At 39.4% G+C, this 25,543-nt stretch overlaps 1 protein-coding gene across 1 annotated transcript in view; it reads left to right on the top strand.

Moving 5' to 3' along the window:
• The window catches only part of LOC117928698 (phosphatidylinositol-3-phosphatase myotubularin-1-like), a 68,235-nt gene that overhangs the window by 6,103 nt on the left and 36,589 nt on the right, over positions 1 to 25,543 (top strand). The window contains exons 4-5 of the mRNA XM_034848680.1: positions 9,383 to 9,457; positions 19,344 to 19,415. Coding sequence (XP_034704571.1) covers positions 9,383 to 9,457; positions 19,344 to 19,415 — 147 coding nt within the window. The remainder of the gene's footprint in view (positions 1 to 9,382; positions 9,458 to 19,343; positions 19,416 to 25,543) is intronic.

Below are 25,543 nucleotides of genomic sequence, written 5' to 3'. Positions count from 1 at the left end.
GAAGATATTGCTGCTTGATTATTCCAGAGGGCAAGGAGGGCAGAGGGTGGGAGAATATTAGAAGTGCGCTGTCTTCAATGTTGGTGGTCCCCTCGTCGAAAACAGCTGAGAAAGGAAGGCAACACAGAGGAGAAGGTTTCCCACAAAATCAGGTGGGTCCCTTGCAAAGGTCTTTTGCGAAAGTGGTCAGTGGCGAAGGAACAAGAGAAGGCGGCCTTATTTCTATCGGGAGATGGGCGCGTGCAGTGGTGTGTGAGTGCAATGAGGATAGGGTCAACTGGGCTGAGGTTGGCCGAGTGGTGGCGAGAAAATTAGGGAAGAAAGGCATAGTCACGATTGTACCATTCTCAGGCGGAAAAGGAGTTTTCTTCGTCGAAACAACAGAGGAAGCTATATTTCTCCAAGACTTGAGGAAGTTTCGGGTTGAGGGAAGGATTTCAGTACAGATGAGAAGATGGTCGCCAAAGGAAAATGCGGAAATTGAGGGGAAGTTCAGAAGAGGCTGGATCGAACTACGGGGGTTACCATTTCACCTCTGGACTGAGATACATCTGAAGAAAGTAGTGGAGCAATGGGGGACAGTGACTGAAATTGATTGGCGCACGTTAAAATTGTTCGATCTTAGCAAGGCGAGGGTAAGAATAGCAATGAAAGACAGGTCAGTCCTCCCAGCTCTACTCGAGGTGACAGATGGCGACTGGGTGTTTACAGTTGCCGTCGTAGTGGTCGGAGAAGAAGACTGTCGAGGAGGTAGCGCAAAGGGCGAGTCGGCTCGGGAGGCCTATGCATCTAACTCGGGGACAGGTGGAGGAAGGTGGGTGGAGAAATTCAGATCAACGGCTGGAGATAGATGCCGTGTCGAGGAGGACAATAGAACGAGGAAGGGGGAAGAAAGGGGTATGGCTATGGCTGTTGCAGAGGGGACACGTAGTAAAGGAGAGCAGACACAGTCGTCGCCCAATTCGAATTCAAACAAAAAGGACGATGGGACTATTGAGAAGATGGAAGGGGGCGGGGAAAGGGCCGGAGGGGACGAGGCCTCTGCTGTTGAGGACAAACGGGCCTATGAGAGGAAGGCCCAGAATCCATATAAGTTTGGATCAAAAGTTGAAAAAGGGGACTGCTGTTATAAAGGCCCGTCGGGGATGGGCCTGAGCCCAAGAGGAAAAGATACAGTGGAGGTGGAGACGTCGTCAGGAAATGGAGATGATTCACCCGCAGCGGGAAAGGGGAGAAAAGTTTTTGGATATGGTCTTGAGGCTCAGACCAGTAGTCCCGCGAAGAAGAAAACGTCGATCGGTTCAAAGAAGCTGTGGTCTACCCTTCTCCCTCCAAGCTCTGAGCGCCGACAAGGTCTTCGATGTCGCAGCGAGACCATTTTGAGCGAGAAGGACAAGGTCGGCATCGAAGAGCAACTAGAAGTTGCGGCTTTAGGGGCCGATTACTTGGCGGAAAGAGGATTTAGCGCGAGTCCTCTCGTCTCTCGCCGCTATTCAAAGATTTGGAAGCTCCGCTGTGGGGAAGGGGCTTCGACATCAGAAAACGAAGCGGTCATGCACAATTTCCACTCCGACGAACAAAAGGAAGGATTTTTGGGCCTAGTGGGGTCCGATCCTCGCGGCGCAACAGTCATGGTGTTGCCTTCTACGCCAAAAATCAAAGGTAAAGGGCTAAGAATTTTGGGGAATTGTGGATTAATGGCTGCGGAAAATCTGGAGGTAACCCCGTCTTCAACTTTTCAGTCTCCCTCGTCTCATTTCCCCCCTTCTTTTGGATCTTTTTCTCCCCTTTTGAGTCCTGCTGCCCCCACTCTTCCCAGTTCAGACATTCAGCCCCTGATTTCTTTGGAAAACCGAGAGAACTCAAAATTTCTTTTCAAAAAAGATGACGATGGTACTGTGGGTCAAATTAGTGTTGGTTTCCCTAACCTCGGTTTGGAGGTGAACCAGATTGATTATCCTTGCCAGGTGACCGACAGTGTTAGCCCAGGGATGCCTAATACAAACCCATCTCCCAATCAGGCTATGGTCAGTCCGGGTGTCTGTGCGGGTTCCCCATCAGGTGAGTTTCAAATAGAAGGAATTTCTCCTAGAAAAATGGCAAAAGTGCGCGATGTCTTAAAGACTCTGGATATAAAAGTATATTCCAGGAGGAAAAGCAGATGTACCAAAGGTTTGTGAGATGAGCTGGAGCTGGTTTGGAGGATTAGGGTCTGTATGTTTAATCCATGAAGATAATCAGTTGGAATATCAGGGGGTTGGGTTCAAGGAAAAAGAGAAGGGTAGTTAAAGACTTTTTGAGATCAGAAAAACTGGATATAGTGATGATTCAGGAAACAAAAAAGGCAGAGTGTGACAGGAGGTTTGTGGGTAGCGTGTGGACATCCAGAAATAAGGAATGGGCAGTCCTTCCGGCGTGTGGGGCTTCGGGGGGGATTTTGGTTATGTGGGACTCTAAAAAGTTGCACAACGAGGAGGTGGTATTAGGTTCCTTTTCGGTCTCAGTCAAGTTCGCTGTGGAAGGAAGCGAACAATTTTGGTTATCAGCCGTCTATGGCCCAAATAGCACAGCTCTTAGGAAGGATTTTTGGGTGGAGCTTTCAGACATTTATGGACTTTCGTACCCATGTTGGTGTGTGGGTGGAGATTTCAATGTCATAAGGAGATGTTCAGAAAAATTAGGCGGCGCTAGATTGACCCCAAGCATGAAGGACTTGGATGACTTTATAAGAGAAAACGAGCTGATTGATCCTCCTTTAAGGAGTGCTTCATTCACTTGGTCAAACATGCAAGAGAATCCCGTTTGCAAGAGATTAGACCGTTTCCTCTACTCAAATGAGTGGGAACAATTATTCCCGCAAATTCTTCAAGAAGTTCTTCCGAGATGGACGTCGGATCATTGGCCGATTGTCTTGGAATCCAACCCGTTCAAGTGGGGCCCAACACCATTCAGGTTTGAGAATATGTGGTTACATCATCCAAGTTTTAAGGAGAGTTTCGGAAGATGGTGGAAGGAGTTTCAAGGAGATGGGTGGGAAGGTCACAAGTTCATGAAGAAACTCCAATTCCTTAAGGCCAAATTGAAAGAGTGGAATAAGAATCCTTTTGGTGACCTAATTGAAAGGAAAAAAAGCATTTTGTTAGATATAGCTAACTTTGACTACATGGAGCAAGAAGGGGGTCTTCCCCCTGAACTTTTAATCCATAGAGCCGTAAGGAAAGGGGAGTTAGAGGAGTTGATCTTGAGGGAAGAAATTCATTGGAGACAAAAAGCTAGGGTGAAATGGGTTAAGGAAGGGGATTGTAATTCAAAATTTTTCCATAAAGTGGCTAATGGTAGGAGAAATAGGAAATTTATCAAGGTGTTGGAGAATGAAAGAGGCTTGGTGATGGATAATTCAGTGAGCATCAAAGAGGAGATCTTAAGGTATTTTGAAAAGCTCTATGCTAGTCCTTCTGGAGAATCTTGGAGAGTTGAAGGCTTAGATTGGTCTCCTATATCTAGAGAGAGTGCGTCTAGGTTGGAATCCCCTTTTACTGAAGAAGAGATCTATAAGGCCATTTTTCAGATGGATAGGGATAAAGCACCGGGGCCTGATGGTTTTACTATTGCAGTGTTTCAAGATTGTTGGGATGTGATTAAGGAGGACTTAGTGAAAGTGTTTGATGAGTTTCACAGGAGCGGGGTAATTAATCAGAGCACTAATGCGTCCTTCATAGTTCTGCTACCTAAAAAAAGTATAGCAAAGAAGATATCAGACTATAGACCCATTAGTTTGATCACAAGTCTTTACAAGATTATAGCCGAAGTGTTAGCAGGGCGTTTAAGAGGGATACTTCATGAAACCATCCATTCCACTCAAGGAGCTTTTGTTCAAGGGAGACAAATTTTGGACGCAGTCCTCATAGCCAATGAGATAGTGGATGAGAAAAAACGATCAGGGGAGGAAGGAGTTGTCTTTAAAATTGACTTCGAAAAGGCTTATGACCATGTGAGTTGGGATTTTTTGGACCATGTGATGGAGGAAAAAGGGTTCAATCCTAGATGGAGGAAATGGATAAGAGGTTGTCTGTCATCGGTGTCTTTTGCAATTCTAGTGAATGGAAACGCTAAAGGGTGGGTTAAGGCATCTAGAGGTTTAAGACAAGGAGACCCTTTATCCCCTTTTTTGTTCACCATAGTAGCAGATGTTTTGAGCAGGATGTTATTGAGAGCAGAGGAAAGAAATGCTCTAGAGGGTTTCAGGGTGGGTAGGAACAGAACAAGGGTGTCCCATTTACAATTTGCAGATGACACCATTTTCTTCTCTAGTACTCGAGAAGAGGACTTGCTAACTCTCAAGAGCGTTTTGCTTGTGTTTGGGCATATTTCTGGGCTGAAGGTTAACCTTGACAAAAGTAATATTTATGGCATCAACCTTGGTCAGGATCATCTTCATAGGTTGGCCGAGCTGCTTGATTGCAAGGCATCTGGGTGGCCCATACTCTACCTGGGTCTTCCTCTGGGTGGGAATCCCAAGTCGGGTAGTTTCTGGGATCCTGTAATTGAGAGGATCTCGAGCAGATTAGATGGGTGGCAAAAGGCATATTTATCGTTTGGAGGTAGGATAACTCTCATTCAATCTTGTCTCACTCATATGCCTTGTTACTTCCTTTCATTGTTTAAGATTCCCGCCTCCGTGGCAGTAAGAATTGAGAGGTTGCAAAGAGACTTTTTATGGTCCGGGGTTGGGGAAGGAAAAAGAGATCATCTAGTCAGTTGGGATGTAATGTGTAATCCGAAGGCGAAAGGGGGTTTGGGTCTCGGAAGGATTTCCTTGCGGAATTCCGCTCTTTTAGGGAAATGGTTGTGGAGGTATCCCAGGGAGGGTTCAGCGCTGTGGCATCAGGTCATTTTAAGCATTTATGGATCACACTCTAATGGTTGGGACGCCAACACTGTTGTTAGATGGTCACATCGTTGTCCTTGGAAGGTTATTGCACAAGTTTTCCAAGATTTTTCCAAGTTTACTCGGTTCTTGGTAGGAGATGGGGAAAGAATTCGATTCTGGGAAGACTTGTGGTGGGGGGATCAACCTATGGGGGTCCGTTATCCAAGACTACTTAGAGTAGTATTGGATAAAAATATTCCTATTTCTTCTATTCTCGGATCCACTCGACCCTTCTCTTGGAACTTTAACTTCCGCCGTAACCTTTCCGATTCCGAGATAGAAGATTTAGAGAGTCTCATGCGGTCTCTTGATCTTTTACATTTATCACCTTCGGTTCCAGATAAGAGATCTTGGTCTTTATCTTCTTCAGGACTTTTCACAGTCAAATCTTTCTTTCTTGCCTTATCCCAAAGATCTGGTTTGCCTTCAGATTTCCCTTCCAAATTAGTCTGGAATTCTCAAGTCCCCTTCAAAATTAAGTCCTTTGTCTGGTTAGTGGCTCACAAGAAGGTTAATACTAATGACATGCTACAGTTGAGAAGACCCTACAAAGCACTTAGTCCCGACATTTGTATGTTGTGCATGAAGCAGGGAGAAACAGTAGATCATCTTTTTCTTCATTGCCCTCTGACGATGGGGTTGTGGTACAGACTATTTCAGTTAACAAAGATAGATTGGGTCCCTCCTAGGAGCATCCGAGACATGCTTTCTACCAATTTTAATGGGTTTGGATCTTCTAAGAGAGGGATTGTATTATGGCAAGCTGCGTGCATCGCTTTAGTATGGGTGGTGTGGCGGGAAAGAAATGCAAGGATCTTTGAGGATAAAACAAGGAATTCAGAGAACCTTTGGGACATGATTCACTTCCTTGCTTCTTTATGGGCTTTTTGTTCTAAGGTTTTTAAGGGGATTCCCCTTAATGTGATACTCCTTGATTGGTTAGCGGCGTGCAACTCCATTGGGGTAGCCTAATTCATAGCAGTTGCCTGTATCTACCTTGTATTTTCTCGCTTTTGTTTCATTGTAGACTTGTTTTTCTTTGGTGGGAGGATTCCTCATCCTTCTCTTGTACTTTCCTTTTTATCAATATATGCCTTTGTCGTTTCCAATCAAAAAAAAAAAAAAAATGGCTGTCTGTTGGAGGTTGTGGGAAGCGATTCAAAGAACTCTTCGGGTAAGGAGTTGGGAATTAAGGCTGAGGAGTTGGGATCCTTTAGGGCCCTGGAGCATGTCGGCTATTTAGAGGGAGAGGATCTTGTTCGCCTTCCTAGTAAGTTTGTTTAATTCAGCGACTTTGTGGTGATGCTAGTTGTGGGGTTCGAGACGGGGATTAGTTCCTTTCTGAAGAATTTGAAGGAAAGAAAAGGGCATGTGGTTAAGATCTCAGGCGGAAAGAGGATTTTGGCTTCTTGTCTCGAGAGGGAATTACGAAAGCTTAAGTGCGCTGTTAGTTACAATAACTCTCCGTGCTCCTTCAGGGGAAAGGGGAGGATTAACGGGGGTTGTACAGTTGTCTTGTGAGGGAGTTGTTTTGTTTCTTTTGTTGTATGAGGTTTTTGGGGGGATTGGTTTAAGGGGGTTGGCTTTATTGTGTAGGATGATAAGTTTTCTACTTCTTCTCTCCTCTCTTGCTTGCCTTGTGGCCTGTCCTTGTATACTTCGTGTGTACTCCAATGCGTCGTTTTGCAAGCGCTTTTAATATATTTTTGTTTACCTATCAAAAAAGAAAAAATAAAAAAAGAAGGATGAATCTAAATATGAGCACTCTATTTGGAATCAACATTACACTTGATCAAACAATCAGGTTGACTTCTTTGCTTGATTGCGCAGTTTCTAAGTGGCCTTTATCATATTTGGGTCTCCCTTTAGGGGGAAATCCAAATTCAAGTTCCTTTTGAGACCCCGTGATAGATAGAGTCTCTAGAAGGTTGGATGGGTGGAGAAAAACTTTTTAATCCTTTGGTGGTCGAATCACTCTCATTCAATCTTCTTTGTCGTATATCCTGAGTTACTTTCTTTCTCTTTTTAAGATCCTGGTTTCTATAGCTTTAAGGATTGAGAAACTTCAAAGAGATTTTCTTTGGTCAAGTTGTGGGGAAGGGAAAAAGGATCATCTAGTGAGTTGGGACTTAGTTTGTAAGCCAAAGGAAGTTGGTGGTTTAGGGTTGGGGAAAATTTCTTTGGGGAATCAAGCTTTATTAGGGAAATGACTTTGGAGGTACCTTAAGGAAAGTACTACCCTTTGGCATAAGGTCATCTTGAATATCTATGGGACACACCCTAATGGATGGGACGCCAACAATAGAGTCAGGTGGTCACATCGTTGCCCTTGGAAGGCCATTGCACAATTGCTTCAAGTTTATCTACACACACTCATTTTGTGGCAGGTGATGGGTTTAGAATTCGTTTTTGGGAAGATTTGTGGTGGGGGGATCAACCTTTGTGTGTACAATTTCCAAGTCTTTTCAGAGTTACCACTACAAAAAACTATCTTATTTCAACTATCCTTGGTAATAACACTTTGTTGTCTTGAGATCTTACCTTTCGGCGTAATTTAACAGATACAAAGATTGAGGATCTTGAAAGATTAATGTCCTTACCGTCCAATTTTCATCTATCTCCTTATATTTCAGATACAAGATCTTGGGTACTGTCCTTATCAGGAGTTTTCTCAGTTAAGTTGTTTTTTCCAGTTTTATCCTGTTTTCCAGATTTAGTCCCCTTTTACCAAGTTAATTTTCTATGAAATTCAAAAGTTCCATCTAAGGCCTTTGCATGGTTAGTGGCACTTAAGAAGGTAAATACTAACGACTTGCTCCAGTTGGGAAGACCTTTCAAAGCCCTTAGTCTTGATTGGGGCATCCTATGTAGGAGTAGTAGTGGGACAATTGATCATCTTTTCTTGCATTGTTCGAGTGCTTTGGGATTGTGGCAAGGGATTTTTTCACAAGCTATGGAGTGGGTTTTGTCGGGCACTATTTGTGATATGATGGTGAGATCCTGCAAGTGTTTTGGGAATTCATTTAGAGGAAGGGCTCTTTGGAGGATAACTTGTCTCTCTTTGTTGTGGATTGTGTGGAAAGAGAGGAATGTTAGGATTTTCGAGAACACTTGAAGGACGTTGGATTCATTGTGGGATTCGCTTCATTTTTTTTGTTTCTTTTTGGGCTTACTGTACATACATTTTTAAACCCTACCCTTTGAGTGTAATTCAACTTAGTTGGCTCTCGATTTGTACACGTTAGGGTTGGGTTGTAAGGGCTCCTGTTGGTTTACTTGTATAGGCCTTTTTGTTCTTTTTGTATAGCCTTCTTTGTTTTGCGGAGGTTGCTTAGTTACTTTTGATCAGGTTTGTTTTTCATGAGGAGGACCTCTCATCCTTCTTTTGTTTTTCTATTAATACATTTGTTTGTTTCTGATAAAAATAAAAAAAATAAAAAAATAGGATGCCATCTTTAATTGTCACAAAACAATTATGTACTGAAATTGTCTCTGTGCATCTATACTTTCTATCAACGAGGTTTGTGATCTTGTTTTGTTTTAAATCTTTATTTTGTCCCTGCCCCCTTTTTTTGGATAAGAATCTTTATCAGTCTTCATTCACCAGCTTATGGTACCAAATCTACACATTGAATTTGATGAGGGTACACACCAAGTTCATCACTCCTTCATGTTCCATCTTTGCTAATGGAAAGGTTGACAGTTTTGATTAACCAGATGAAAGAAATTTTAACTTATGGTTTACAACCTTGATCCATCCTTTTGTTCTATTTGATTTTTTTTTTTTTTTCATTTTTTTCTCCCATCATTTATGTTGTCAAAAACTGGCTGATTGACAGACTAGAGGCACCAAATGCATGTGCATAGTGGAGTAAATGCAGTAAGAAAGCCTCCAATGGACAATGAGAAATACTAAGGGCATTGTGAGTGTAGAGCCTAATACTTTCCCGATAGGGTAACACCAGGGAATTTTATCCTATAAAAAAAGATAAGACAATTTTCGCTTCAAATAGTGCAAGAGAAGTTACTAGAATATATGAGATGAGGATATTTAGATTTGGGTCTGAATCAGAAAATGTTTATCTGGTGGATTGAGAAACCACGCAAAACTGTTTCCTTGGCACAAATGTGCAGCTGAAAGAGAAGTTCTCTTTATAAAATTTCTAGTGATGGATCTTCCATCAGATTTTTTTTTTTTTTTTTTTTTGATCTGAAACAAAAATTCATTAATACCGTGTTAGAGTTACATGAGAAGGATGTGAAATCCTTCCCAAAAATATACATCCTCTGATCACATTGAGGAATTACTAGAATGAGGGTAACTTCCCATCATGTATAATATTTAATGATTTAGGGTACCATTTTAAAGTTACTTTATTCCTTTTATTTGATTATTTGGTTATGCTTATGTCATGGATGAAGTTCATTGATTGTTTTTGGTTTTGCTTCCAGGGACAAGGGGTTGTTCTGGTTAATACTGATGAGGCAGGTACCCTGTTGGTGACCAATTTTCGTCTTTTTTTTCTGGTAAGTTTTCTAGTGTCTTGAATTCATTTTCCTGACATTTAGGGTGTATCACATGTTTAATGTGCGTTGCATTCTGAGGCTGGCGTTTAAATTTCAGCATTCCAATTATATCTTTGCTATTGCATGTCTCAACAAAACATGCTAGAGGAGAAGAAGAGATGGAACATTGCATAACTGTATTGGAAGTTGTTCTGAAAACTAGAAACTGCTGTTGAGCTGGAAAAGGAAGGAATTTAAATATTGGAGTTGAGAATCCTATATAGGTTAGGTTCTGCTGCATACATGAATTTTGATCTTATAACAAGTCAAGTTCAAGCCATCTTTCTTGCAAAAGTTCAAGCCCAACTATAATGTTTATAGGGGGGTTCAAGTACTTTCTAGATGCTGACTTCTCAAGTGCGCTAGATATCTACACACACACACACACACACACACACACACACACACACACACATATCATTTCCATTGGAAATTATTTTGAAAATACCCTCTCAATTATAGAATCTGGTCAGATGCCATAAGACCTTAGCTTACCATAATGGATGAGAATATAATTAGTTTCTCATCTTGATACAATTAACACTGACTTGCTAATGTCCATCCTCTCCTCCAAAAGCTAATCAATGGTTAGAATTTTTTTCCAAGCAAAGAAATTGACTTTGGTAGGATTACTTGAACCCAAACTACCTTGGCAGGAAAAGAACCACCCTATTAGTCTCTAAGGATTAATAGAAATATTTGATTGAAAGCATCCCATCCTTGGCACAATAGGACATCATCCTTACCATCCTTGTGCATACCACTTTTTGAATGAGGAGTAACTCTACACTATCCAACTCCAATCAGAAAATTGTCTTAGAAAGCATGGGGTTCAATGCCCCCTACTATTGGAATCATTCTAAACTTTGAATCCCAAAGTTATAAGGTGTCTATATATTAATAATTCACTTATATATACACATCTAAACAACAACAACAACAACAACAAAAAGCAAAAGAAAAAAGACAAAAGTCTAGGAACATAAAAGTAAGTTATGCGTGTTAATAATTTCTCATAAAAAATAAAAAAATCTTTAGATAGAAATAGGGGAACATAAAGAGTGAGGAAGTGTTTATTTTTTCATTTTATTTTATTTTTTTAATTTAATTTTATAGATCATACTTGAAAGTTATGTGTATGGAGTGTTTCGAAAAGGAAATTGTTTCTCTTTTGAGGAAGATGGAGGCTAAAAGAGCGAGAAACATTTCAGCTTTGGGTAAGAAGAGGAAGCCTTCCTGTGCTTTTTTCTTTGAGGGGGAGCTTCGTAAGTTAGAATGCTCGTTTAATTATGGTTGCTCCAATGGAAAAGAGTGGACATGTGTGAAGAGCGGTTGGGAGCTTGCTCTTGTTTGTCAATTAAGTAAATGATTCTCTCTTGTAATGGTAGAGGGGCCAATGACGAGGAGAAACAAAAGATAATTAAGTCTCTTATTAGATCCTAGAGGTCGGTCCTTGTTTGTTTACAAGAGACAAGGGTTCGTTAGATGATTGTTCAAGTGCTAGTTTGTCATGTCCTAAGACCTACTCCAAGGGCGTGACGGTCATTTCACATCTCAATCCGGAAGACTCAAAGTGTAAATTGACTCAAACAATTCTCTTGTAATTGGATGGTTGCCGATGACTAAATTCCTGTTTAGAGTAGTAAAATGAATAAATTCTATAATCCTTAAATCTCAACTTTAAAACTAATACATCAACTAAAGTGCTACTGTTCAAATAACTCTAAACTCAAATAATAATTAAATTCTAATGTCTAAAGAATGTCCATGAAGAATTTCTGAATTCCTTTATTGATACTTTAGGTACACACCATACACATATATATACACAACTGATTGAATAAGAAAAAATCAATCTAGCTTGATTCTCTCCTAAAATTAGGAAACTGAATCATCCTAAATGATCTCTCCTTCTTTATTCCTAAAATACTTTCCTAAATTAAAAAACCCTAACTTTGAATGCCAAATTTCAACACTCCCCCTCAAGCTGGAGAATATATATCATATAATCCCAGCTTGCAAGTTAAGTCTTCAAAGTTAGGCCTAGGTAAAGCTTTGGTGAGGATGTCTGCGGTTTGGTGCTTGGTAGGAACATAGTTCAATCTAACCGTCTCACTAGTCACCTTCTCTGTGATGAAGTGTCTGTCAATCTCAACGTGCTTGGTCCTGTCATGATGCACGGGGTTCTTTGCTATGCTTATAGCTGCCTGATTATCACACATCATCAGAATTGGAGATGAACTCGTTTGCCCCAGTTCACTAAGAACCCTTTTTATCCAAATCCCTTCACAGATTCCCTGTGCAAGAGCTCTGTACTCAGCTTCTGCACTACTTCTGGCTACAACGGATTGCTTCTTACTCCTCCAGGTAACAAGATTTCCCCAAACAAAAGAACAATATCCAGAAGTGGACCGCCTGCCAATGATGTTTCCTGCCCAATCCGCATCTGAGTATACTTCAGTGTCACGGTTCTCTGTCTTTCTGAAGAATAGACCTTTCCCTGGTGTCATTTTTAAATATCTAAGAATCCTGTAGACTGCTTCCATGTGTTCCTCAGTGGGGCTGTGCATGAATTGACTTACAGCACTCACTGTAAAGCCAATATCTGGCCGAGTGTGTGAGAGATAAATCAAGCGCCCGACGAGCCGCTGATATCTCCCCCTATCTACCGGTGTACTTTCTTTCTCGATACCAAGTTTCTTCTGACTATCCATAGGAGTATCAATTGGTTTGCATCCAAGCATACCGGTCTCCTTAAGAAGATCGAGTATGTATTTTCTTTGAGAGACTACAATTCCCTTCCTTGATCTAGCCACTTCCATACCAAGGAAATATTTCAAATTTCCAAGGTCTTTAACTTCAAACTCCTCTGACAAATACTTCTTCAAATTCTGTAATTCCTCCATATCATTCCCAGATAGAATAATATCATCAACATAGACTATCAATATGGCCATTTTCCCGGCATGAGACTTCTTGACAAATAGAGTATGATCAGCCTGACCTTGTTTGTAGCCCAGCTTCAGGACTGCTTTTGTGAATCTATCAAACCAGGCTCGGGGAGATTGTTTAAGGCCGTACAAGGATTTTTGGAGTTTGCAAACCTGATTCTTTGCCATACTTCCTTCGAAACCAGGTGGTATTTCCATGTAGACTTCCTCTTCTAGGTCACCATTTAGAAACGCATTTTTTATGTCCAGTTGTTGCAAGCACCAATCTTGATTGACAGCCAATGAGAGAAGAATCCTGATAGTGTTCAGTTTTGCAACAGGAGCAAAAGTCTCCTGATAGTCTATCCCATAGGATTGCGTAAACCCTCTAGCTACCAAACGAGCCTTGAATCTCTCGACTGATCCATCTGCTTTGTATTTTATGGTGAAAATCCACTTGCACCCCACGGGCCTCTTCCCAACCGGCAAATCTGTGATAGTCCACGTCCCATTCTTCTCAAGTGCATCAATCTCATCTTGTACTGCCTTCTTCCATTCTGAAATTTTTAATGCCTCTTGTATTGTGTTGGGAACCTGAGTATCATCAAGAGAAGTAGCAAATGCTCTGTAAGATGGTGATAGCCCTTCATATGTAACATAATTCCCAATTGGGTGATCTGTACATCTCCTAACACCCTTCCTCAATGCAATCGGCAGAGTAGAATCATCAATGCTGGGAATTAACACCTCTCCAGCCCTATCCTCACCTATGTTCTCCTCAGGAAGACTTGAATTGGAGTCAATATATTGACCACATGTTGACTGTGATCCGTGCTCTAATTCCTGTCTTTTCCTCCTCCTGATGTAAACTTGTAAGTTCTCATTAGCAAGTTGTGGGGCTATAGGTTGAATAGGCATGGGAGACTGGATGGTCATAGGAGATGGCTGGACTGATGACGGTATGGGTGTGGACAACTCAGTGGGCGCGAATTGAAAAGGATTTGGTGACTCTGAGTGAAAAGAAGGTACACCCTCAAGAAGAGACTCCCAAACTTGATGTTCATTCATGCTCTCCCCCTGAACATGAGATTTGGGATAGAAGAATACATGTTCAAAGAAAGAGACGTCCATGGTGGTGTAAAATCTTTTGTTGGTTGGAGAATAGCATTTGTACCCTTTTTGGGTTGGAGAATACCCTAGGAAAATGCACTTATTCGCTCGAGGAGCAAATTTGCTACGATTTTGAGGATACACATGAATGAATGCCGTGCAACCAAATACTTTGAGTGGTAAATCAGAAGAGGCTACACGGGTGTGAGGAAATTGTTTTAAGAAAAGTTGACGTGGGGATTGAAAGGTAAGCACTCTGGATGGCATACGGTTAATCAAATAAGTAGCTGTGAGAATAGCTTCCCCCCAGAAATAGTTTGGAACATTAGAGGAAAACATAAGGCACCGGGCAACCTCCAAGAGATGTCTATTCTTGCGTTCAGCCACCCCATTTTGTTGTGGGGTGTCAACGCAAGAACTTATGTGGATAATGCCGTGATTTTGAAGATAAGTACTGAGACTACTAGTAAAGTATTCCTTTGCATTATCTGACTTGAGGACTTGAATTTTGGAATTGAATTGATTTTGAACCATAAGATGGAAGGTTTGAAAAATGTGCCCGACCTCTGACTTTTCTTTCATAAGGAAAACCCATGTTACCCGTGTATGATCATCAACGAATGTCACAAACCATCGAGTGCCAGAAATATTTTTTATCCGGGAGGGACCCCACACATCACTATGTACTAGAGAGAAAACAGTCGAAGGTTTGTATGGGATTTGAGGATAGACTGTTCGAGTATGCTTTGCAAACTGACAAATTTCACAGTGATAAGATGCTGGATTTTTATTGATAAATAATTTGGGAAACAATTTTGCAAGGTAAACAAAGCTAGGATGACCAAGGCGATAGTGTAACATTATAATCTCACTATCTTTATTGACCTTAGAATTTGACACAGAATTGAAAGACTCTAACATACTCTGAGACTGTACGCAACTTGCTTGAGAAACTTGGTTTGAGAATTGACCACATGAGAGGAGGTAGAGCCCGGAACACAGTTCAGCACTGCCAATCATCTTCCCCGATTTCAAGTCCTGAAAAACACACAAGTTTGGATAAAATTTAGTAACACATTGGAGATCACGGGCCAATTTGCTAATGGACAAAAGATTACAATCCAAGTTTGGAACATGGAGAACAGAGTCAAGATACAAGTCTTTAGTAAGTTTTATAGAACCTGTCCCGGCAATTTTTGACTTTGAACCATCAGCAATATGGACGGATGAATGACCATTACTTGGCTTGTAATTTTGAAGAATGGTAGCATCTCCTGTCATGTGATCAGAAGCACCTGTGTCCACTATCCACGACTTCATTCCTCCTCGATTAGCAGTGAAGGCTACACCGGTAGTACTGCCACTGCCAACCTGGCTTAATAGTTTCTGTAGCATCTCCATCTGCTCTTTGTTGAATGGACTCAGCTCGGGAACAGAGGTGCTCTCAGAGTTGGCAGCCACGTGTGCTCTGCCATCTCTGTCAGACCGTGGCTTTGGTTTCCAATCAGCTGGTTTGCCATGAAGCTTCCAGCAAGTCTCCTTATAATGGCCTGGTTTCTTACAATAATCACACCAAGGCCTATCCCGTTTCTGACGATCTCCACCACTACTATTAAATGACCGAGTCGCAAGGGCAGAGGCATCCAATGTTGGGGCAGGTTGTTCTTTGGATCCCATCATCACTTTCTTTCTACTTTCTTCACGCCTAACTTCTGAAAAAGCCTCCCTGAGACTTGGCAGGGGTTTAATGCCCATGATTCGGCCTCTAACATCATCCAATTCCCTGTTTAGTCCTAGGAAAAACTTGAACAGTCTCTTTTGTTCCACAATTTTCCTGTATGTTGCTGCATCATCAGGACATTTCCATGAGTGAGTCTCGAATAAGTCAAGGTGCTGCCAATACCTTGTGAGTGTGTTGTAATACTGAGTAACTGTCTGCTCTCCTTGGCGGAAGTCATGTAGGGCTGATTCAACCTGAAAAAGTTCTGAAATATTTTCAGAACTTGAGTAAGTTTCTTTGGCTGCATCCCATATGTCCTTTGCAGTCCTAAACAGCAAGAAATTTTCACCTATGTCATTATTCATGGAATTGATAAGCCATGACATGATCATGCTGTTTTCAATCTTCCACTTCCTGAAACCCGGTTCTGTAGTTTCTGGCATGACTGCTTCTCCAGTGAGGTACTCATCCTTTCCTTTACCGCAAATGAACAACAACACAGATTGTGACCACTGTAAGTAGTTATGGCCATTTAATTTGTGTCCTGTGATGAGAATAGGAGAGGAATCACTACCACCAAGGTTTGGAATTTCATATCTGCCTCCTAATTCTGGTGACGTGACGCTGGATACTTGTGATGATGCCATTCCGTATTTCGTCATGGACCGGAAAGGTAGAAGAACACTTCCCAAGGCACGTGCAGGGATTGGAGTTGAGGAAAAATAGCCGGAGGACGTCGGAAAAGCTGATCGGAGGGCTCGCGGAGGCAAAAGGACCCCAAAAGAGGCACGTGCAGGGCTTGGATGGAAGAAACAGGTACGTAGGGTGGCTGGTCGGCGTCAGGCGAGCTTGGAGTAGGAAGCGCGTCGCCGGAAAGTGGCTCACGCGCCCTCACGCGCCGGCGCGTGAGATGCAGTCGCCGGCCGGAAAAACGCGCGTGGGCGGCGGCGCGTGGATGGTTTTCTGGCTCCGGTGTTTTTGGAAAAGTTGTAGATCTCCTCCAGACGCTCCTTGCGGTGTGAAAAAAACCGTCGCCGGAAAAGTTCGCCGGAAAAGTTCGCCGGAAAAGTTTGCCGGCGGTGAATGTTTTTCTGACGACGATTACCGATCGGAAAGCGTTTTCTCCCTTGGCTCTGAGAACAGGGACTGATGACCGGAATGAGAGATGGTCGGATTGAGAGATGGCCAGAGAGATTTGGCCGGAATGAATGATGGCCTGAATACGAGGTGGCCAGAAGGGATTAGGGTTTCAGAAACCTGGCTCTGATACCATGAAGAATTTCTGAATTCCTTTATTGATACTTTAGGTACACACCATACACATATATATACACAACTGATTGAATAAGAAAAAATCAATCTAGCTTGATTCTCTCCTAAAATTAGGAAACTGAATCATCCTAAATGATCTCTCCTTCTTTATTCCTAAAATACTTTCCTAAATTAAAAAACCCTAACTTTGAATGCCAAATTCCAACAGTCCAAAATAAAGTTTAAACCAAAATCCTAATAAAGACAATTTCTCGGCTTATCCGTTACTTCTCGCTTGAACTGAGAGTACCTGAAAAATTGTCAATGGAAGGGAATAGATTCATAGTCTAATAAGGAATATTAATGTAGTTTCATAGATCAAACATTTTCAATTAAGATTAAAAATATGAGATACAATGTATATTTTTTTTTTTATAAAAACTTTTGAGTTCAAACATGCTAAAACAACCAAAACTTTTCAACAAAACAATTTTATATTTATATCAGCTAGGTGGAGGAGGCAATGGGGATCAAGCTATTGTTCAGTTAGGACTTCAAGATGAGTCATTAATTGGGGTGGTAAGTTGGGGGGGTGGGCTTGAGATATGGCTGGGTAAGTGTTTTTTTTTGGGTGTTAGGTGGTGGGTTTGGATGGTTTTTCTTGTTTTCTTTGCTTTTCTGCCATGGTGCATTTTGTATGCTATGTGTATACACTGCCCTTTCCTACATGTGACTAACCACATGCTTTTTCATTTCCTTAAAGGAAGTATCTTGTGGCAGTTAATTAATTAAATTTTTTGGAGTGGCTTGGGTGTTGCATTCTACGGTAAGAGGAACTTTGCTTAATTGGTATGGATCTTTCGTGGAAGAGACGCTAAAAGAGGCTTGAAGGGTCACCCTATTGTGCTTGTTTTGGACTCTATAGAAAAAATGGAATAGGAGTTGTTGAACATTTTGATCAAGCAATCAAATTTGCTTTTATGAGTACTTTTTTGGAATGGGTTATAGCGTACATAGCTGATAATTTTTTAACTGTGATAGGCTTAGATCTATGTAAGGAGAGCAAGCTTGTATTTTTTGTTCTTCTCTCTTCTTTTTGCTCTCCTAGTGGTGCCTTTTGTATGCATTTTGTGTGCTTTAATGTTCCCTTCACTTAGGTGCTGTTAATATATACCCATATTTTACCTATCAAAAAAAGAAAAAAAAAAAAAATTCTAAAGAACTTGGAAAACATGCTAACCCTTCTCTTTCCTTTTAGTTTCTTTTATAGGTTTTTATAGTGTTTTTGCTATGTTTGTTACACTGGATAAGTAGTTTTTGATAGGATAAGATATACATATTTGAATATGATATTCTATGCTAGTGTTTGGTTTGTCTTAGGATATAGATTGGATTTGAGTTTAATATTGTAAAGGAAGTATATCTCATTCTAGTAATGTGGTATTTAGAAAAAAATATGAAACCTATCTCATGTTGAACATCATTTGGATATCATTGCCTCATTTATTTTTAATAATTATTTTTATTTCTTTATGCATGATTAAATATTTAAAGTTCTATAGATAATATTAAATTTAATTTGATAAATAAAAGATATACTACATAATATTGGTAAATAATATATAATAAATATATAAAATTGTTTTATATATTAAGATGTATTATATATAATATTAACTTAGATTATATTGTACATGTAACATCTTCAATTTTTTTTTTTTTTGGGATCAATATTTTATGTGTAACAAAGTGATTATTGTGAGAAAGAAAATGTTTGAAGCAATGGGGGAGAGCAGAGCAGAGAAGATAATAAGGTTTATGATATGTTATTTCACTACCTATCCTATTCAATTCTCAACTAAACATGGAAATAGGATTTTTGCACCCTATTTCATGTTCTTATCCTGCAGACCAAAAATGGCCCTTAGGTGCTAGGATTTTAGAATGAGTTTAGGAAGAATTAATAGGTTTCAAACAAAGATTTGTTTTCAAGTATTTAAATGGTACTGAATCAGGAGAGGGAGGTGGGCTTGATGTGAATTTAATTTTTAGAGATGTTAGGACTTGTAGAAGACAAAGACAACTAGGGCAAGGATGTTGAGAAAGATAGGAAGTTGATTGGTCTCAACTGTTTCTTCTACAAGTTAGTTTGTTATATAAAAATAAATGAAAATGGCCAAAAAGCCTACAAATATGTTTTACCCTTGGAGGGGTTTGTGCTGTGTTAAGCTTCATCAAAGCTTCATTTTGAATGTTATGGGACTTAGGAAGTTGAGCCTAAGAGCTTGAACGAGGTGAGCTCATTAGATCCCTGCTTGAGCATTCATTGTTAATTGAAATTCAACCATGTCTGGTGGCTACCTGCTGAGTTTTGGATATGAGAGCAATCCTACTTTTATGGCTTCTTTGTAGTGGGCCTGTTTCCAGTTCAGATGGCTAATCATCCATGATAGAAACAGTTGAATTATTTTTCTTGAGAATTCTCCTTAATGGCTTCATGTACTATTTTGATTTGGATAAATTAATTTCTTTATTGCCAAATGTATGTCATCAATTTAAGAATTTATTATATAGGGCATTCTATTATAGTTTGACAATCTGGCCCTTGAGTCCTGGCTCAAGTGGTAAGGGATTGGGTGGAATTGTGGGAGGCACTAGGTTCGAGTCCCAGTGGGGGTTAGAAAAAAAAGAGAAAAATACTTACCTACAAAAAAAATTATAGTTTAATAACCTGACCCATTAAATGTACTTCATATAGTGTATCCACTTCTGTTTATTTATGTCCTTATTTGTCCATGATGTACCTTTATTTATGTTTTTTATTTTCCTTTTCAAGCGCGAGGGAACTAGAGATATCATTCCACTTGGCACGATACCACTGGCAACAATTGAGAAGTTCAGCAAAATAGTAAGTTTTGCTTTTAATTTGTTTTTAATCACTTTCTATATTTTAAGCTTATGTGCAGTTTCCTTTACCAGTTAATTTGATTTGTTACTCTAGTGTGGAAGTTATTCATGTATCTGCACCTTGTGGCAAACTGCTTGTATTGCTCCAAGAGTGGCCTAGTGTTGTCGCAAACCGCTTGTATTACTTTAATTTGGGTTGTGTGGTGGGAAAGAAACGTTAGGATTTTTGAGGACAAGGCAAGGTCCTCATAAGGTCTTTAGGATACTACTCATTTCCTTGCTTTTTTTTGGGCTTCTTGCATCACAACTTTTAAGGGCATCTCCCTTAATGTGATTCAACTTGATTGGTTAGCGGTGTGTAGTTCCAAGGGTGTGGGTTAGTAAGGAGAGGTTGCTTTTGTAATTACCTTATGATTTATGGTTTTTGGTATTCCTAATGCTTAGTTTTTGTTTGTAGGAGAATTCCTCATCCTTCTATTGTACTTTTTAATTCCTAATTCAATATATCAATTTGTTGTTTCTCATCAAAAAACATGTATCTGCACCTTACTATGAGGTTGACATCTTGGATATATAGTGGCGTCTTCATGAAATTCTAGAATACTGTTTGAAATCCCTTTTAGCACCTCTCTTTTGTTTGAAAGTAAATTAGAATGAAAATGCAATTTTATTTTAGATCAAGTCTGCTAACAGAGCCCCTTTTTTCATTCTATTCTTCACCTTCTTTACATCTCTTTCCTTCCTGTCTGCCCTTTTTTGCATCCAAATAAATGCATGAATTCCTGCCCCACCATGTCATTGCGACTTCGCTGCTGCTCCTCTCCTGATCACTCAACTCTTTCTCATGTCATCCTGTTCTCTCTCTCTCTCTCTCTCCCCCCCTCCCTCTCCATACTTGGCTTTAAGAATTGAACCTCAAATCCTCCTTGGCTTCAGATTCTTTTGTTAACAGTCTGCTGGTACAGCTTTGTCACTCTGGTCTCTGGTTTGTTTGTCTTTGAGGCGTAAATCTGCCTCTTATGACTCTGCTCACCTTAGAGGATGTACAATAGGGAAAAGAAATTCTAAGCAACTGTGAAAAATGATCCTCATTGTTTTTATTATTCTTTTTCAATGTCATGCTTCCCTAAATGCCTAAACATCCAAAAGCGGGAAAGACACTCATACATTCCAGCTTATTGCATACAACCAGTGTTGTTAAAAGCAAAAGGCGATGTCAAGACGATAAGACTCTTTTTAGCTTAAGGCAAAAGGTGAAAAACAAGACGATAACATGACTATAGTAAGACAATAGAATCAATGCTTTTAATTTTTCATCCCTCATGATGTCTTATAAAATTAATAAAATAGTAATAATTATTCAAAGTGTTAAATATTATACCCCATATCATGATAAACATTGTATTGTTTAGAGGTATCTATACTATCTACATGCATATTCTACTTTTTTAGACATTTAAAAATCAGAATAAAAAACAAAATTAGGGAACGAACATCCTTGAGATGCTTTGGGCATCATTATCATAGTCATCATTGAAATTAAAATTGTTATCACTTCCATCAAGATTAGATTGATAGCCCTCCATTTCATTGTCACTATGATTGATAATATAATATTTCCTTTTATGTTAGATTGAATGAAATTACAATCAAAGGCTTGTTTGGGTCTTCAAGAGGCGACTTTTATCTGACTCACCTGGATTGATGGCCTAGGCGCCCAGGCAATCGCCTTTGATGACACTGCATACAACACCTTTCTTTGTGAACCATTAATGGAACCATATGAGAAAGAGAGTTTAGGGATCATTTGGGATAGCTTTAGCTTATGTGGTTAGGCAGTTGATGTAGAGAAGCAGAATCTACTGCTGTATACCAGCTGCTGAGTTCCTGTCTCAAGACTGTGTTTAAGTGCCGTTGGTGCTGAAGCATTATTTTGCATGTTTAACTAAAATTATTTGTTGGGGCCACTATTACCTTGAAATGACATTATTTCCCTTGCAGTGAGTAGTTTTCTGGAGCACCCCTTTTCAAAAGAGGAGGTTAAAAATGCCCCTTTTCAGTTAGGCAAGGAAAAGGTCCTCTGGCTTAATGGATTCACTATAGCAATGTTTTTAGGAGTGTTAGGATGTGATTAAGGAGGATCTACTGGGGGTGTTTTCAAAGTTTGATAATAATGGGGTAATAAGCCAAATTACCAATGCTCTGTTTATTACTCTTGTCCAAAAAAAAAAAAAAAAAAAAAAAAGAAGTTCAAAATCTCAAATATTGGCCCAATCAATTTGGTCACTAGTTTGTACAAGATCATAGTTAAGGTTTTATAAGGGAGTATCCAAAATTAGGAACTTTCCTAACCTAATTACACCAGATCCCTTTAATTACAGGATTGCCTAATTCTCTTCTCAATTACAAAATCATGGTTTTTCCTAATTTCATTCTTCCACACTCTCTGAAGCTGGTGAATAGATGTTTTCCATTCCTAACTTGGATATACTTGCTTGAAATGTTTTACTGCTTAAACCTTTTGTGAGTAATATTTGCAAGTTGGTGGTCAGTAGATACATAAGGAGTATAGATCAATCCACTATCTAGATTCTTCTTAATAAAATGTCTGGCTATCTTTATGTGTTTCGTTAGATCATGTTGCATTGGATTATATGCAATACTGATTGCAGATTTTTTGTCGCAGTAAAGTTTGATTGGGTCATTCGATTTAATCTTCAAATTTTTCAAAATGATCTTCAACCATACTAGTTCACAAACTCCTTGGGCCATTGCATGTAATTCTGCTTCTGCATTAGACCTTGCCACCAAACTTTGTTTCTTACTTCTCTATGTCACCAGATTCTCACCAAGAAAGGTGTAATACCTGGTGGTTGATCTTTTGTTAACCACGGATTTAGCATAACTTGCATTTGTGTATGCTTCAAGTACTAGTCTTGAGCTTCGTTTAAATGGAATACTCTTTCTTGGAGACCCCTTAAGGGTACTGTAGCACTCGGTTAGCAACTTGTAGATGAATCTCTTTTAGACTGTGCATGAATTGATTAATTACACTCACAACATATGCTATATTTGGTCTTATGTAAAATGAATTTTCCTACCAGACTTTGATACAACTCTCTATCTACCGCAAAATCTTTCTCAACCTCTCTAAGCTTATGATTAGGATGTATTGGTGTGCTTGCTATTTTGCATGCTAACTTGTTTCCTTGAGAAGGTTTGTTATATATTTCTACTAAGAAAAAAAAAATTCCCTTCTTAGAATGTGCAACCTCAATTTGTAGGAAGTATTTCAACCTTTCTAACTCTTTAACCTCAAATTCCTTGCTCAAGCATTGCCTTAAAGTTTGTCTCTCATTTTCATCATTTCCTGTTATGATGATATCGTCTACATATATTAGAAGGGATGTAACTCCCCCTGAATTTGAATGCTTGATGAATAGTGTATGATCTCCTTGACTTTGTTTGTTTACCATTTTTTTCATCACTTTAGCAAACCTTCCAAACCACGCCCTTAAAGACTGTTTTAATGTGTATAGAGCTTTTTTCAGTTTACACATCTTTTTAGGAGCTAGTTTACTTCCAAATCCAAGAAGGACTTCCATATAAATCTCTTCTTTTAAAAATGCATTTTTGATGTTGAACTGTTGTAGATCCTAGTTATAATTTGTTACCAATGATAACAAAATTTTGATTGTGTTCATCTTGGCAATTGGAACAATGTCTCTAGATGACCCACACTATATGTTTGAGTGTCCTTTAGCCACCAATTTTGCCTTGTACCTCTCTAATGTCCCATCTACTTTATACTTAACAATATAAACCCATTTACATCTCATTGGCCTTTTTCTTGCAAGCAAATTTACCAACTCCCAAGTTTTATTCTTCTCCAGGGCCTCTATTTATGCATTTATGGCTTGTCTCCCATATTCATGATAAAGCCTCAGATATAGTGGTAGGAATGTGAATATTGTTCAAATTTGTAAGAAAATGATTGAATTTGGAAGAGAAATTGAACGATACTCTATTAAAAATTTTTTTGGTTTACATCGAGAACTTAAATAGTTGAAGCAATCCCATCCTACAGAATATCATCCGATATTCTCTCTAATTCAAACTAGAGATAAAAGCAAATTTAAACACACTAGGACTTATCTAAACTAAATAGTCCAGAATAATAGGATTCAATCAAGCCTTATCTTCTGGTTTTATTTTAAATTCAAACTCCTAAAAATCTAGGACTTATCTAAACTAAATAATCCTAAATAATAGGACTTGATCAAGCCTTATCTTCTGGTTTTATTTTTAAATTCAAACTCCTAAAAATCAATCCTATGGTTTCAAAAAAAATTCTTATGGGATGGAGACAACTTTTCGAATGACACAAGATAGGAAAGTGGATACAAAGGACGTTTAGTGCATTTTCTAGTTCCCTTCTTGATGGCAATGGGGAGGTTTTGATTTATGAGTTTTTTAGACTGAAGTTTTGACTTGGTTTCTAAGGGAGGATGAGGGACTGTTACCTCATTTCCAGAAGCCAATTCAAATTATTGGACTTGTATAAGTCTAAGGATTGCAACTTTCTTCCTTGAGTACACTTTGCCAGTCATTTGATTCTTAGGAGCAGGCTTAATGGATGACAATTTAGGTTCAGAGATGGAGGGTACAAATATCAGATCAGACACCTTAGGAAAGTCAATGAAAAAAGGATTAATGAAACAAGAATCCTGATCCTTTTCTTCCTCAATGGAATTTTCTCCATGAAGATAAGGAGTGGGAAAATAAGACATTTTCATCGAAAGTAACATCAGTTGAGAGAAATTTTTTTTGGATGGTGGATGGTCGCACTTATATCCCTTTTGAGTTGAAGAATATCCCATAAAAATATATTTGACTGTTGCTGGGTTTGATTTTCCCCTATTTAGATTGTGAACATGCACAAAGGACACATACCCAAATATCTTAAAAATGAGATGATTTGTGGTTGTCATATTAAAATGAAATAATGAGAGTATTTTCATGGGACTTTTGAAACCTAAGACTCTGAAAGGCAATCGATTTATGAGATGTGTAGTAGTTAGGACGACTCCTTCCCAATAAGATTTAGGCACATGTTTTTGGAACAAAATAACTTATGTTATATCAAGGAGGTGACTAGTTTCCCTCTCAGCAACTACTTTTTATTGTGAGGTGTTTACACATGATGACTCATGAATTATTTGCTCATGCTGAAAGTATGGAGTTAGGACTTGATTGAAATAATCTCTGACATTGTCGGACCAAAACCTCTTGATAATGACACCAAACTGGTTTTTTATCATGTTATGGAAATTTAGGAGAACAAAACTCACATCATATTTGTGTTGAAGTAGGAAGATCCAAGAGACTCTTGTATAGTCATTGATGAAAGACACAAACCAACATGCCCTAGATATATTAGGGACAGGGGAAGGACCCTAAATATCACTATGAATTAGATGAAAAGGCTTTGGCGAGTTCACATACATCGCAATGAAAGCTCTCAATGTTTAATTTCCTAAATAGGGAATGAAACAAGATCTTAAGAGTTCTAAATGACGGAAGCCCAAGTCTATGATGATGAAGTCAGATCATTTCTTTATTGAAAAAGTGGTGCTTAGAAAGAAAGAATACGGATGACTTGGTTGGTGTCTCAAGGTAGAATAGCCCGTTTTGTTTCTTGGCAAGTTCGATCATCTTCCTCAAGTCTTGGTCTTGAAATGCCTGTTTTGACTGAAGGTGGCGGATGTTTGACACTCGATGGTTGAAGAGGGATGCTAGGCCCCTCGTTTTTCTAGGTCCCTAAACATTTGGGAGGTGGAATTGGGTGAGTGGTTTCTTTTGAGTTTACAAGGGTGAAGTGTGTGCAAGGAAGAAAAAGATAAAGTGATTTGAATAGGGTTGAAAAATGGGAAGTTCTTTGTTAAGGCATTGTACTTGGCTTTGGAGACAAAAAGTATAGTGTCTTTTTTTGCTAGTGTGATTTGGAACTCTTGGGTTCCCCTGAAGGTGGGCTTTTTTACTTGGGAGGCTTCTTGGGCAAAGACGTTAACTTTGGATTGTTTAAAGAGGAAAGGGTGGTCTTTGGCAAATAGATGTTTCCTTTGTCTT

Source organism: Vitis riparia, chromosome 13 (genome assembly GCF_004353265.1).
Source record: "Vitis riparia cultivar Riparia Gloire de Montpellier isolate 1030 chromosome 13, EGFV_Vit.rip_1.0, whole genome shotgun sequence".
NCBI classification, from domain to species: domain Eukaryota; kingdom Viridiplantae; phylum Streptophyta; class Magnoliopsida; order Vitales; family Vitaceae; genus Vitis; species Vitis riparia.
The sequence above is the reverse complement of the archived record's forward strand: the minus strand, read 5'-3'. Positions and strand labels throughout refer to the sequence as shown.